At 35.9% G+C, this 17,054-nt stretch overlaps 1 protein-coding gene across 2 annotated transcripts in view; it reads right to left on the bottom strand.

The window, feature by feature from the left end:
- The window catches only part of LOC149799657 (putative E3 ubiquitin-protein ligase ariadne-2), a 66,344-nt gene that overhangs the window by 40,319 nt on the left and 8,971 nt on the right, over positions 1-17,054 (bottom strand). For both annotated transcript variants that reach the window (XM_089959003.1, XM_089959004.1), the window contains exons 2-4: positions 13,595-13,884; positions 7,568-7,635; positions 3,847-3,910 (exon numbers count right to left, since the gene is read on the bottom strand). In XM_089959003.1, coding sequence (XP_089815129.1) covers positions 3,847-3,910; positions 7,568-7,635; positions 13,595-13,831 — 369 coding nt within the window. In that variant the 5' untranslated portion in view covers positions 13,832-13,884. The remainder of the gene's footprint in view (positions 1-3,846; positions 3,911-7,567; positions 7,636-13,594; positions 13,885-17,054) is intronic.

The following is a 17,054-nucleotide window of genomic DNA, read 5'->3' as shown; positions in this document are numbered from 1 at the left end:
TGGAAGATTAAATAAAGGGCATAGGGTGAGAATTTCTGGCCTATTAATGTCAAAACTGGCTAACAGATCTGACATATTTTTATCATGACCAACATCTCCTCTGCCTTAATGCCTGAAAGTGTCAGATACCATGGATCAGTAACACTTGACAGTAATAAGAGCTAACTCTTATTTGTCAACAAGCCTGAGGAAAAAGTCAGTCAAATGTGAAATCAAGCACTAAAAGGAATGATACTGTTGACCTATTTGATGTTCACTGACTGCTGTAGTAGACAGAATGAATGATGTTCATCTTCATCTTCCAAGTCTACCAAATATTTTTTTCATATACACTTGGCTTGCATTCCAAACCTAACAAAGCTTTCATCATAGAGATTTGGCTTGCATTCCCTGCCAAAACTTTCATAATAAAGATTTGGCTTGCATTCCCTGCCAAAGCTTTCATCACATAGTCTTAGCTTGCATTCCTTGTCTACCTAAGCTTTTATCATATAGCCTTGGCATGCATGCCAAGTCTACCTAAGCTTTTATCATATAGCCTTGGCATGCATGCCAAGTCTACCTAAGCTATTATCGTATAGCCTGGCATGCATTCCAAGTCTAAGCTTTTATCATATAGCCTTGGCATGCATTCCAAGTCTACCTAAGCTTTTATCATATAGCCCTGGCATGCATTCCAAGACTACCTAAGCTTTTATCATATAGCCCTGGCATGCATTCCAAGTCTACCTAAGCTTTTATCATATAGCCCTGGCATGCATTCTAAGTCTACCTAAGCTTTTATCATATAGCCCTGGCATGCATCCCAAGTCTACCTAAGCTTTTATCATATAGCCCTGGCATGCATTCCAAGTCTACCTAAGCTTTTATCATATAGCCCATTGATGCATTCCAAGTCTACATAAGCTTTTGTCAGATAGGCTTGGCTTGCATTCCAAGTCTACCAAATTTTCTGTCATATAGGCTTGGCTTGCATTCCAAGTCTTTCATCATATACACATTCCAAGTTCTGCCAAAGCTTTCAACATATAGATTTGGCTTGCAATCGAAGTCTACCAAAGCTTTCATCATACAGGCTTGGCTTGCAGATGACAGAGTTGGGCACACATAGATTAGTTAAACTATAAATTTCTTCAAAAGCCACAATAAAGCTGAAACTCCATTTGTTTCATGGTAAGGCAGGTGTACACCGACTGAGATTATCCCTGCATATCCTATGGGGCTGTCCACATCAGGCATGTTTCCAGGTACAGCATGGTGTCTAGCCAACAGATATGACGCAAACAACTGGCCTGTGTATGATTTGGTGTCTCCCCCATGGGTAAGCAATAAAGAATTGAGTGAGCTATTACATCGGTGGCCAGGCAACTGCTGCAGTTTGTCTTACTGGTATAATGGTTGAAAGGCTATTCTGGCTGGTCACAGTTGCAGAGAGTTTCCTAGCATCTGTATGCTACATATTTAGGAAAGACTAAAATGTTTGTTTCCACTCTTGTAAATTAGGTGGATTGCTAAAAAGGGAATGGATTCAATTTCTCATCAATGTAAAGATCCATACCAAATTTGGTTGAAATCCAACAAAACTCAGTCAAATATTGTTACAGAAACTACACTTAGGAGAACAATCTTGGGGCATAACTCATGCAAATGTTATCACAGATTGCTGGAGATGGAAATCAAGATCTCATAAGTGTAAAGCTCCATACCAAATCTGGTTGAAATTCAATAATCTGCAGACAACAAAAAGGAAAAGATGGGCAATCAAGGGGAATAACTATTCTAAAGGAAGCTATGGAATACTGGATTCCAAACTCATTCAAGGTCTAATCAACATAAAACTCCATACTAAATTTACCTGAAATCCAACAAAAGCTGGTATATTTATACGGTGAAAACCAAAGTGAAGACAACTAGCAATCAGGGGGCATAACTCGGTAAATGATTTAATGGATACAGGAAATCACTCTCATTCAAGGTCTTATCAATATAGATTTGCATGTCAAATATGCTTAAGCCCAACAATCCTTAGCAAATATAAACTGCAGAAATGAAAAGTTAATGGTGACTGGCAATTATGGTCCATAATGCATGTAAAAGATGACACAGAAGGCTTGAAATCTAAATCTTTCAAGGTTGGATCACTGTAATACTGAATACCAAATCTGGTTAAAATCCAAGAATTTATAGTAAAATTATCTTGCAAAAACCAAACTAATGACAGATATACAGATAGTCAGACAGGATTACTATAGAGCTCTGCTGACTTCACCAAGACAGGCCACAATTAACCTTTTTGTGTGTTTCAAATATCATTTGTGTGGACAAAATCAGGAGGCAATACATAGTCACTATGAATGGATGAACTTGTAAATCACACATGTATGAACTTGCATAATGGTCAAAAATTGAGGTTTCCATTTACACTTGGTACTGAATCCCCCATATACTGGTCAGAATGTCCACCTCAAATACGAGGTTGCAGGTCTGAAACTTGGCCGAGTCATACCAAAGACTCATAAAAATGGTACTATAGCTGCCTCACTTGGTGCTCAGCATTAAGAGGTTAGTCTTAGGACTGATTGGCCTGGTGTCAAAATAATGTGACTAGGTGGGACACGATGCTAAACGTCTGCTGCATGATACCCAATGCTACACATCACTATAAACTGCCTTACCACAGACAACGTAGTGATGTCACTAAAATTGTTCAAGCTATGTTAAAAATCTAAATCACACAAACACATTACACAGTTAATGATCTACTGCATTTCAAACTGTTACTCTCACTTAGGCTGAAACAAGCATTACCTCCCACTGATATGTATGCAGAAGTGACATCAGTGGAACATTAGAGATTTGAAATAGGCAATGGAACGTACAGTGATCATGTGGAAATTTAAGAACATGAAACAACCAATGCTACAAAGTGTTCATCTCTCTGTCTCTGTTTCCCTCATATCATCTTAAAGTTAAGGTGACACCAAAGTTTTGTTGAAATTAATGTCTAAATCCATTTTAAAAGTAGAATAAGAATTATTCACAATGCTCTTTATACACTTCACAGTGTGAGTTTCTTTTAAAATTTCTTATCAACTGATTTCTCCAGAATACACAAATACCTCCTAAATTTTAGGAATCTGCCTTAAAAATGAACTACTGCAAATAAATTCCCTGCAGTCATTTTGGTGTGAGTGTAATGAAATCTGAAACATTTATTACAATTAATAATGCCCAGTCTGATCATGTGAGCACTTCACTTCAATATCAACCCTGATAAACAAACGTTTATTAAGCAACTTTTTGCAACCGACCAATGAGATGCTTCATTGATTTATCTAGTTACTATAAGAAATTGCTCATGCCAAGATCGCACAATGGCAGAAGTGCATGAGGAACTGACTGAAAATCCTGAGGAAATTAATGAATCAGTTTTTCTGTTTGCCTTTTTTCCTCAAGAGATTTTCAAAAAATATACAATTGTTCCAATGTAGTTTTGATTCACAAATTGTGACCACAAAAACAATTATTTTCATTTTAAATGATGGTTCACCAATAATCTTCTACAACAAAATAACACTCATTCTTATGTAATACGTAACATCAAACCAATAATAAATCTTTAACCAATTTTACCATTAAATTTCAGGAATTTCATGGAAATGAATCAACCAGGAGAAGCCGATTTTTAGTTTACACATATTTATTGTACTAAAAGTATGAAAAACATGTAAATGGTAATTTCCCCTGTATTTGATCTTGTAAATAAACGTAGCAAGACAAAAAAAGATCCTGCAATATAGTGAAAATGTACAAGCAGTTTTCATATCAATGTCTTCTAATACTTACAGTTACTTTTCGTTCTGGCATGAGTTTGGAATCAATTAAAAGCCTATCAGGTTCTTTCTTGCATCTGAAACAAAAATGTTTGGACAACTGTGCTTTATATATATATATATATATATATATATATATATATATATATATATATATATATATATATTACACAAGGGCATTAAAATTTTTATAAAAGTCAAGGTGATTGGAAAACTTGCCCAAAAATAATATCTCAACTTGAGTAAAACAGTAAGATAAAATATGGTATATTTTAAGGTAAGTGCATTATCTTTTGTTTCCTTTAAATCTCTGTCGGCTGATAGCTAAAGTTTTCTAAAAAAATATGGAAATAATACATGTGGAGAATGTAGATGGAAGAGCAGATAGAGACATGTACACATATACATTTTTAAGAAAGAGAGAGAATATTAAAGCAATACTGTAATGATTTATTTTAACTCACAACTCAAGGATTTGTGAACATTAATTTTATCCATTTAAAGAACAATTATCATGCAGTCACCTTCAAATCAGTGAAATGCATCAAAGTATTTGCAACTCTCACATCTGAGAGTGATTAGAGAACACAAATTTTTCTCCATTTAACTGTTTGCCTAGCAGTCTGTATCCTGTAATTATTAGCTATATAAGGATTATAAATGCCACTTGTGGATGCTACATTTTCCTAATATCAATCACTCTCTCAATGACATACTCTTGATATTTAATCGTTAGAGATTAGCGCCTTTAATTTCCAAGAATACACCTATCAAAGAAATCTCACGAGTTGTATCTATAGCAATTAACACCTATTTCCTAAAAATTTGGCGAGAGGCATCAAAATAGTCTTTGAAAAGCTGATTGTTTAGAGCTGGCAATTTGACAAACTGCTAGAGGCTAATGTAGGACCGGAAACATGGCAAATCTTTGATACAAACAAATTTCTTGTAACTTGTATCCCTCTCTCAATCTTATGGACATTGCCTGTGGGCTAGTGTGTTGCAGATCTGAGCTTACCCACATTGCACTGAGCCTAGCCCAGGAGTGAGCAAGTAGATTTGGGTAACTCCTGAATATATACATACATATACATACAAACATCACACCCACCCACCCCCAACACATAAAATTTGGAAACTGCATAGAGTAAATAACAGTTTCCCTTCATTTTTACCTAAAGCAAGGTCTTCCTCATATTTTTACAAGTAAAAAAGAATAATAATCACCAGAAAAGCAACTAGAACTTTTCATCTGGAGAAAAACATTGAAACATTACCATGCAAGTATTCTTTTTGGGAAAGCAAGGATTTAATCCATGTGGTTTCCTGCCCTAAACACTGTACTTGCCAGGATCATTGACACACAACTGTGACGAATAAAGATATTACGTTTCCTTATGATGTTCATGAAAACTGACAAGTTTTACTGGTGCATGAATTATCCAGACAGACCAAAAAGTATTTTTTTATAGTGTCCAGATATTTTGGTCAATAAGAGAACCTTAACTTAAACGTACAGGCAATTTAATCTCCTGAGTATACACTACCATGTAATTTTATCCATATCCTTGTCATCCTATGCCTCAACAGCTGACCACACTGTTGCTCTAATGGTTAGAGCATCTGCCTATGATCAAGATAATTTGAATGATGTATTTTAAGGAAAACTGTTAACATTTTTGGATTTATTCTCATTATTACATACTTATGTTTTTGTTTTCTTTTTCCACTCTTAAACCTTAAGATATTATGCAGAAAACATTTTAAATATTTAAAGTACAATTTTCCCAGACTTTGAAAATTTGCAAATGTTAAAAATATAAAGACTTTTTATAGTACACTAAAATAAATTTATGATATCCCTACATTTCTTCAAGTGAATTAAGAAGACAGCGAAAACATATATCCCTATTCACATGTGCTCGACAAGAGCTTCATGCTGAGAGAAAAAAAAAAAACAATATTCTGAAGGAAAATAAATTAAACAGAGTGACAAAAAAATCTTAGATTACCCCCATGACCCGTTCTGACATAGGACCCTCTCTATCATACTATATAGTATATATTATATTCTTATATAGTATGATAGAGAGGGTCCTATGTCAGAACGGGTCATGGGGGTAATCTAAGGTATTTTTGTCACTCTGTATGATTTATTTTCTTTCAGATTATTGTTTTTTTTCTCAATATCAAGCTTGCGTCAAGCACCTGTGTCCCCATTTTATTCCTATCTTGGATCAAATCTGGTGGTAAATCATCCCAATTGTACATTAGACTTCACCTTGCATTGATTTACTCCAAAAAATATAATCCATGTGAATCAAAGAATATGAATCCGTGTTACTATTCATTGTTTAAATCACACTCATTCTTCTACCTGGAAGCTAAGGAGTAAATAAAATATCCAGGCAATACATTAAAACACTCCTCAAGAATAAGACTGAGTTAATCTGTGTTTATAAATCCAGAGATATTTGCTTTTTTGTTGTTGTTGTTGTAGGGTTTAATGCCATTTTTCAGCACACGATAGGCTATACATGGCGGCCAGTATTAATGGTGGAGGAAGAACTCGGGAAAACCCCAGAAAGAACCACCGACCCATGAGAAGCTACTGGCAAGCTCTCTCACATACCCACATTAGCCGAATCCGAGACTCGAACTTATGCAGACAGAGGTGAGATGGCAGTGATCCGTAACGAAGAGCGCTTTAGACCACTCGGGGCCCCCGAGATATTTGCTAACAATTGCCAAATGAATAGTAAAGAAGTTGGCACCTTGTATGCTGGTGATCAGACCTATTAAAATTACATATCTAGTGTTTGAAAAGTTATGAATTTGTTTATGGTGTGCCGAATTTGGTCAAAAAGTTGACATAAATTTGCAGTGTAACATATTTTCAAGCTTTCAAAATGATGCCCATTCTGGTTCTGATTATATGCGTGACCCACTCAAATCAAAGCTCAATTGCAGTAAAGCTGCATAAACTAAAATTCTCACTTTTAACACTTTTCTAGCTCCAATAATTTGATGTAATTCATAGCTTTAAAATAAAATGCCATCACTATCATCAGCCAGTAGGCCTATTTGCCAGACTGAATCAACCAGTATGAACCGCACTAGAATTCTACCTTGAGGACTGTCTAGGTATCCTGTATTGTAAACATGTATTTGTAAAACTTTCTCAATGCAAGGCTCAAACTACAACAGAAAGTCTTGTCCAGGACCCAATGTGACAGTTAAACTTAGTGAAGGGAAAGAATGTTAATGACATCATGTGAAAGGGAACAACGAAAATTTAAGACTTTTTCCAGATTTTTAAGTCATTTTGAAATTTTTCCAGATCTTTTCGAGGCCTGGAAAGCAATTTTAAAATTTAAGACTTTTTCCAGAAATCTAGACCCGTGCAGGAACCAAGCTGATGTCATGATAATGTGACTGGGTGGGACATGATGCCACATGTCTGCTGCATTATGCCCCAGAGCTAGAAATCACTATAAACTGCCACAGTGCAGACATCACAGCAATATAACTCAAATTGTTAAAGCTACATTAAAATCCAAAACACACTCACCTTGACAGCTACTAAAAACCAACATTCAAGTATAGCTTCTTCGCACACAAAAAGATATAGGGAATGAAGAACATCAGTAGACCAGATACTAAAGCAAATTCCACATGTAAGGCTTATAACTGAGAAAGTACTCAATAAAACATGTTTATTAAGTAAATTATACCTGTCTATTATATAATCTTTCCTCCATCCATGAGCAAGAAGTAGCATTTTGGCAAGCCCTGGTTGAATCTGAAACAAAGAATTGTTATCTTTGACACAAATTGATACAGGCATCATTTATTAGAGAAATATTAAAATGTCAGAGCGAACACTTTGTACAGTTTAAAAATCTGTTATCTACTACAACTTTGTTGATCATAAACCAGAGCAACTGCAACGGCTAACCATCATAAATCCACACTCTTTTCACTGCTTTTTGCAAAACCACCACTCTCAACTCTTCCCCATACAGAATACTCACATCCACCTCAAGACCATGACTCATGGTCATAATCCATCACACAAATGATGCATCATTCTTCTACATGTAGGAACTCTGCAAAATATTTTAAATGTCATATTAACTGACATTTCTGCACATCTGGGAGGCATGGTACCCCAGTTGATATAACAACAGACTTGCAATCCATGAATCACAGGTTCAATCACTCACCAAACCCTGCCCCAGTGAAAGGCACTTAGCTCCCATTTCCTTGACATGATATCCATAACTAATAATGTGTTAAAAGTACCATTAAAACCAACACAATTTTTATTTATTTTCATAGCCTAAAGGGATTCAGCAAGATGAAACTCCTTTTGCACATGGTTAATATATGAACATAAGTACAATGTTGTATGCATTTCAAAAGCAGTTTAGAACGAGATGTGGTATTGTACCGATGGAGGTGGGGTGGGAGTCACAAAATACAATGATGCTTTGGTTTTTTTTAAAGTGTGGGGATAATAAGTTGAACAATACAATAGATACAATAGGACTTGAATCCAGGGCATGAAGTCTACTATGACATCTCTGTAAATATTATATTAGAAGTACACTCAGAAATTAACAGCCAGTCAAAGACAGCTTTTACTGCATCAATACAGTGCTAAAATTTTTGCAATAATCTGATGGCCTGAGGCAAGTAAATTTCCTGTCTTAATAGCAGTTTTCATAATATCATTAGTCTAATAGCTAGTTGAGTTTTAGTTGTCACAAAGCAACTAGTGAAGAAGGAATAGTGAAGATTCAACAGGATTACTTATTTCTAAACCAATCTACTCATTCTGGTTTTAAAATATCCAATGTAGTATGCTAGGTAAATACCGTGGGCAAGAATACTTCAACTTCAAAGTTGGTGACAGAAATTGGACACACAAACAAATTAATAAGCTGAATATTTACCTTTGCTAACTATAATTTTGAGTTAAGAAAGTAATTTTATAACATACCATAATAAAGTTAAAGGTCAACAAAAATCAGTATTTTGACACACACACAAGTCTATATGCAATCAGATTCAGATGAAATGCAAATCTGCTAACAAAACTAGTTCATTCTTTTTGTCACAAATGACTCATCAGATCATGTACACATGGTGAAATTAAGAAATATTTTGACTGGTGGCTCAGAACATCTATAGCTTCAGGAAACATCACTCATGATCAGCTGTCTAAAATGCAGCTGAAATTTGTTTCATGCATAGTAACCTACCATCTATATTTGCTTATGAGTCCAACTGTAAACTGCACACACATCTGCCATCACATAATGCACTAGCAGATCTGGGTCTGTGCAGTTTGTCAGGAGTAATTGGTAGAACAAAAAAAATATAGTCCCAGATTGTCCAGTGCATTATGCTATGGCAGATTAGGATTTCTGTTGTTTGCAGTTGGACTCGATTTATAAGTCAGTACATATGGTAGGTGTATTTGATGTTTTCATAAGCTGGTCAAGGACTTTGAAACCTAGAAAAGTTGGAGACCAAGCAAAAAACTTGGAGTCATATTTCTAAAACTGAAATGCCAAATCTAGTTATCAAAAGTGATTTTCGCATACACGAAATTGCTGAATATAAAGGTGGGGGAATGTAGTAATCCTGGCTTAAGTTCATCTTTCCATACAGCACACAATATAATTAGGACAACTAGTCCTGCTTTTTTTTTTAGATGGCCATGAAACTTATAAAATATTATGGTTATCACCTGATGATCCACAAAGCCCTTTTAGACTTGCTGATAGCAGTGCAAAACAGAATCTTGCAAAAAAATACAACTCGCCTTACAGATTTCAATGGACTGCCATGAAACTTTAGAAATGTTATGATCATCATTTGAAGATGTGCACATTATAGAAATTGTGTCCCAGAACTTTTTGCAAGAGTTATTGCCCTACTTAATTCTGTACCTTCATTAGTGACACAATTAAGTGGACAATAACTCTAAGAGAATCTTGTACAACTAATTAGTCTGTTTTCCATGGAACATAGGGAAACTTTGAAAACATTATAGTCATTATTTGAAGACAAACAGATGAACAAATTACTTTCCTAACTCCTATTTAGATAGAGTTATTGCCCTTTTTGTACTGTAGCCGAATGCAGTGTAAGACATGATCTTGTTAACACAACCAGTCCTGAAGTTTATGGTGCATCAATGTTAAACTTGCATAGTTAGGTCATCATAGCACATAACAACAAATCAGTGTCCCTGAGATTTATTATGGAGTTACTGCTCTTTGTAACTTGAAGCTGGATGTAGTATATATGATAGAATATTGTGCATGCCACTAGTATCAAATTTTCAATGGACTGCCTTCTCTTTCAATTATTTGTTAGTGTTATTTCCCATTTTGTCATGCTGCTGAATGCAGTGCAAGACAGAAACTTGTGAATGGAAAATGTAAAGCAGTTTTTTTTTAATGGTTCACTACGAAACTTGACACATATTAAGGGGAGGTTAAAAAAATAACCCCCATCTGCTTATCCAATGTCAGTGATTTATTTTAAATGGACCATGACTGGGAAAAGATGTAAAATTAAACCAAGAAAATATCAAAGCATCAAAGAGGAGAGAACAAACTGCAAATGAAAGGATTCAAATTGGGGACTGAATGACTGGATGCATGCAGTCTCAACGTTAATAAAACAATTATCAAAAAGTATTGCTTTCATTATCAGCTGAAAGTCAACTAAAAATACCACTTACTGAATCCTCAAATTTGTTTGCGAGAGACCTGTATGCAGAACTGCTAAATACAGACTACTACGTGATTGCACTTATTTTCACTACCATCTTGGATAAAATGTACGTAAAACAGTCTGGATACTGGTTCTTTTTCTTGGCAGAATCTAAACACATACATGCACTGACATATGTTTGGAGTTTTGCAGCACAGGAAAAAATGAATTCAAGGCAGGGACATAGACTGGTGGTCTAGCACCATCCCCCTCCTAAAATTCCTGGCAATTTCAGATACCAGACAGTTGTCATTTGGAATGTAACTGACCATATCTCATTGTATTACTTTACCTTTGTAATAATGGGATAAACAAAAGATGTGCCTCTCATCAAGTCAGTGTATACAACATAAAATTATTTTAAGTGTCACTGTTCATTATTTTAAATTTTTAGGCTAAATTGTTTAAACTGATATAGAAATTTTTTACGTTGGCAAAAACTTCAAATATATGTTGTGTATAAAAACAGAACAACACATATGAACTAATTACATGACTCATTGGAAAATGGATTTTTTTGGGTCCAATTATCCACATAAAGACAATTGAGTCTTTGTTTGGTATCCAAGTGAAAATCACTTGGACATCATATTCTTTCCATGGCTGATTTCCATGCATTTACTAAATGTCAATCAATAATGTATACCAGTCCAATCAACAGTGGAGTAGCACAACATAACCATGCCAAGCTGAAGTGGTGATATGCAAAGTAATTACCCATCTCCCATAGAACTTCACAGTGGAGCAAGCATGGAGATATTAAATGCCCCAATGCATTATGTCAACAAATAAACAAGAGTCCCTCAATGGACTGACACTCTACTGGATGAAGAAAAAAAAGAAACTACAGAATTTGTCCAGAAATTCAAGACATGACCAGAACTGCTGAACATTGGAACCATCTTTGATATTCTTCAGCTATAACAAGATTTTTAAATTAGCTGCTTTGATGGACATATTTGGATATCAAATTAACACCATTTACATTTATGATGAAGCTAGCATCATTATATATCTTGGTGAAAACCCCAACAGTGACAAGTTTTTCAATAAGGGTGTCATGGCAGCCATATCAGATATACAACTGGTGGTACCATTTTCATTCAGAACCAACTAGATATATCACAAGAAATCTACTAGTGAAAACTCCATGTTAATATAGTCATTAATTTTTAAGGAGCATCTATAACAACATTTTCAAGATGGCATACATGGTAATTAACCTGAGGGTCAGTTTGTATCATTTTCATTTCAGACCAACTAGATGCCATACAAATTCTGATGAAAAACCCAAATAACTTTCCATTTAAGAGGATTAGCAATAATAAGATTTTCAAGATTGACACCATGGTGGCCATATTGGACATCAGATCAGCACCATTTTAATACAGTCTTCGGGTGAAAACCCAATTATGAGATGACTTTCCATTTTGGAAGAGTAACAATAACAAATGTTTCAAGGTGGTCAACATGCTGGCTATACAGGATATCAGATTTGAACTTCTAAGCATCATAACAAGTGTTCTGGTGAATGCATTATACGATATGACTTTCAAGATGGTGATTGTAGCAGACACATCAAAAGACATAGTTGCCATTAACAATTAGGACCAACTAGACATCATATGAAGCTTTTCGGTGAAAACCCCCTGTTGATAGGACCATCTATTCTGAAGCAGCGATAACAATATTGTCAAAATGGCCAATGTGTTGGCTGTACTGGACATCAGATCGAAACAATTTTTATAAAGGACCAACTAGACATCATAGGAAATCTTACAATGAACATCCCACATCAATATGCTCTTTCATTCTGAAGGGGTAGCAATAAAACTTTCAAAACAGTTGCTGTGGCAGTCATATTGGAAGGCAGATTAGAACTATTTTCATTCACAACAAACTAGAAATCATAAGAAGTCTTTCAGCAAAAACATAAAGCTGATATGATCATCCATTCAGGAGGAGTAATGACAACAAAATTTTCAAGATGGCCATGGTGGTGGCAATATTGGACATCAGATCAGAGCCATTTTCATATAGCACCAACAAGACATCATAAGAAGTCTTATTTTTAAAACATCATGTCAATAACTTTCCACCTGAGAATTGATAACAAGATGTTCAAGATGGCTGCTGTGGTGACCATACTGAATATCATATCAGCACCATTTTCATTTAGGACCATCTAGATACCATTAGAAGTCTTTTGGTGAAAATCCCATAGTAATATAACCATCCATTCAGGAAGAGTAGCAATAACAAGATTTTCAAGACTGAAACTGTTATCACCAAAATGGATGTCCATGTAGCACCATTTTGATTTAAGATAAGCAGACCATGGGTGTGTAATCCTCCAAGTGGTTTTGGAGGAATTGTTGTTGTTGTTGGGTTTAGCGCCATTTTTCAGCACACGATAGCTATACATGGCGCACAGTATTAATGGTGGAGGAAGAAACCGGGAAAACCCCGGAAAGAACCACCGACCCATGAGAAGCTACTGGCAAGCTTTCTCACATACCACATTGGCAGAATCCGAGACTCGAACCCACGCAGACAGAGGTTAGATGGCAGTGATCTGTAACGGAGAGCGCTTTAGACCACTCGGCCGTTCGGGGTCCGGTTTTGGAGGAATAGCAGTAACAAACTTGTGATAACAGACAGACTGGCAATGGCAACAGACCACACCATAAGCTCTCATTGTTTATAACCAGTAGAGCTAAAAAATTCAAATAAAAGGACAACCAAATTGTGGATCTTACTTGAAAGCCATAACATTGTTTCAATGTTAAATCCCTCCTGTATTTGGAAAATCCCACTCCTTTCAAAATAAGAAATATAATTTCCCCCAACATTTCAGTTTTAAAGCAGACCCTGGTTAAGCACCACCCTGCTTTTTGCAGTTAACTGTACTTACAAAAATCAATTCTTCAGTTGATTTGAATATGAAAAATTTCAATATACCAAATTACCTGCAAAGTACTGTGCAGTACTTCCACTTCCTCGTTGAGAAATCTCTCTACATCTTCTATCTCTAACAGTTCATATTCAAAATACTCTGGATCATCACTTTTCTTAGGTTTATCAATGTCAAGGTCACCTGTGTCATTGTCATAGTAACCACCATAATCATCATCGTCATCCATGTGATCAGACTCTTCTAAATCAGAATCATTATCAGAATCCTGACTCTTCATTTCCTCCGACATTTTTTACAGCCTCCTTGCAGCGGATGTATTGTTCAATTAAAATCTCCTCAAACCTGAAATAAAAAAGCATAAATTAAAGGCAAAGATTTAACAGTAATAATTAAAATATAAACTGGAGAATAAGAATTACTTACTATGCTTTGCAGAGCTTTCTATAGGATTTTAAAAACAGTCAAGTAACACTTTCCACAAAATGGAGAGGCTACCATATTGAAAACTGAAGGCAAATTTACAAAATCTGAGGGTCTTAAAAACTGCAGGATCTGTAAGCAGGGACTCATACTATTGAGAGTTGACTATGGGGCAATATGGTGTGTAGTCTGCACACTGACCTTCCTCATATTTTATGTAGTGAAAGACTCCATACTTTCCTTTGTCCCTACGAGTTTCATATGAAAGAACCTTCTTAATTTACTATTGAAGTCATAAATGGATATTTAAAAAAATTAAATATTAAAAATTAGTACAATCTGATATCAACTAAGACTATAGGCCACAAATATCAAGCATATATGATAATTAAATCCCATTTATGTCGTGCTTGGAAAAGGGTAATTAATTATAGGCATGGCATGCTGTCCAATTCTGGCCTTTTTTAAAACAATATAAATCCATCAATCAATCAATAAATCAACACATTAACTGAGCCAAACTGGAAACAGTGTGAACACATGCATGAGGCATTCAAAGTACCTAGACATGGATCTTTTTCATACTATCTGGACCTAGATGAGGCACTGTATGTTTCAAAGAGTAAGTGTAAGACTCATGTCAGAAGTGTTGCCCCCAGTATAATAGTCATGCTTCACCTCATGGATACAAGCGCTACAATGGAATTTTCATTTCTTTCCAAGAATGTTCTTGTACAAAGTTGCACTCATGAAAATTATAGTTAATGATTAACAGCAACACAGAGTGAAATTTTAAAATATCCAAATATTGATATCATTAATTTCTTCAAAGTGATGAATGTTATCTGCAATTTCAAATACTGCAAGACATACATACCAGAACATGATGCCTATTTTTCTGTCTCCATTCAAAAAAAAACAAACATTATAAAATGGAAAAACTACTCCATGTACATATATCATACCATATATACTTGCTTATATGTCTAGTCCAACTAAAGTAAACACCCAGATATGCTGTAGCATAATATACTGGTAGATCAAGGCATATGCAGTTCTTCAGGATTTTTATACCAATGAGATGATAACTCCTGGGTGACCAATTCTACCCGAAAGCATGTCTTTGATCTCCTTAATTTTATCCAACTGGGGAAGAAACCGAAAGGACGGTGTTTCTTCCTCCTCCTCAAAATCTACTGATGCTTTAACTTTATAGTCTCAAGTAGCAGTAGGAGGGGGAGAGCACTCTGAAATTGTCAACATCCTATACATTTCCTTGACTGCAGCCTGAAGCTAAATTCAGTCCATTCCATGGTCAGATCTGAGTAAAGCTGATTTGTTCGAGCTTATCACATTCACTGTGTGTCAAGTCATGGCCTGGTTATGCTTACAGTTCTGGATAAGCCATACCAGGTGGCATCAACAACTCAATTCCACCCTCTAGTGTATGGTCAGCCTGGATGCTGGCCGTATAGAAGACAGTCCAGTTATCAATGGACAGATCTGTCACTAAGATCCCTGTAAATTCTAGATGGCCAGACCATTTTATCAAAAAAGTCCCCAAAATGGGATGGCTGGACAGCCAATGATGGTGAGGCTGTATTATGAAATGGATCACATGGTTCCAGTGCGAACAGATTTATAGGCCCAAAGGCCATGCTTGGACATGCAGGGGGACTTATGCCCACTGGGCAGCCTAAAACTGGTGGGACATTCCCACTTATGACCACTGAGTCAGAAACTGCAAGCTACAAACTTTGGGGGCGGGGGGACCACAAGACTCACAAAAGAGGCTGACTGTATATATAATGAGGATGTCAATAATATCTTTCCTTGACAATCAGTCTTTCCTTCCCTTCTGATGTCTTCTGGACTATTGATTTGAATCATCTGTATTTCATGGATTTAGATGAGAAAACAAAGCACAAATTAGCAATTCAGCATGTTGCTAACTCACAGATACAGTAATCAAGACTACCTCTGTCCACATATTACACATGCTGCATGGCACAGACAATGTATACTTAGTACTGTACACACCATACAAGAATCTACATGGCACAGACAATGTATACTTAGTACTGTGCACACCATACAAGAATCATGGTTGTCTTCGTTTGCTTTGAACTTTTTGCATTTCATGCATTTAGTTGACATTTCAACAGAAACAACACAAGAAGAGAAACAAAGCATAAATTATCAAGTCAGCATGTTACTAACTTGCTAATACCACCCCTGTTACTAACGAAGCAAGTGAAAATAGTATCCCGCTAACTCATAAATGATGACATCAGTTCAATGATAGTATGTTGCAATGTGGTCTTAAATAGACAAAGTCTGTTGACAAAGTCACTCAAATTTGGACAAACTTGAGCATGTGTGGTTTTGATTTTTAACAAAGCTTTAACAAATTTTAGTCATATCACAATGTCTAGCACTGGGGCATCACACTGCAGACATGTAGCATGATGGTCAACCCAGTCCCATTATCCTGACACCAGGCCGACCAGTCCTAACACTAACCTCTTAATGCTGAGTGCCAAGCAAGGTAGCTGCTAGTACCATTTCTGTAAATCTTTGATATGACTCAGCTGGAGTTCGAACCCATGACCTCCTGCATCAAAGGCAGATGCTCTAACCACTTAGGGAACCGTATTGGTTATGTTAATAATTGTAAAAATAATGTAAACAACCTGTAGAAGAATGATTGTCCAACACAATATATCCAAATTTAAAGCTGGAAGGTCCAATATTAACACTAAGATGGCTTGGACTGCTGGAGGTATAAAGTATGTGTTATTAGTACAGCAGCAAAGCACAGAATCTGGAAACACTTGGCAGTGACAAGGGGAGGAAATAAGCAAGTTAGTGCCCTTTGTCTATATTAGCTAGACAGGAAATGACAATTTTTGTCTTTTAGTAGGACTGGAATTGCAAGGCAGCTGGCGTATATCCCCTCATGTTAATGTGATTGGGGAACATATTTGATGGAGAATATGAAGAAAGTCAAGTTTCATCTCACTCAACAGTTAAAATGGTTGCTTTGGTTGCTTCTTTTAAATGGCACTTTGAGCACAGCACTGGTTTATGTA

This window comes from Sinohyriopsis cumingii, chromosome 5 (assembly GCF_028554795.1).
Source record: "Sinohyriopsis cumingii isolate HCF-2022 chromosome 5, ASM2855479v2, whole genome shotgun sequence".
NCBI classification, from domain to species: Eukaryota; Metazoa; Mollusca; class Bivalvia; order Unionida; family Unionidae; genus Sinohyriopsis; species Sinohyriopsis cumingii.
This window is presented reverse-complemented; position numbering and strand designations above follow the sequence as displayed.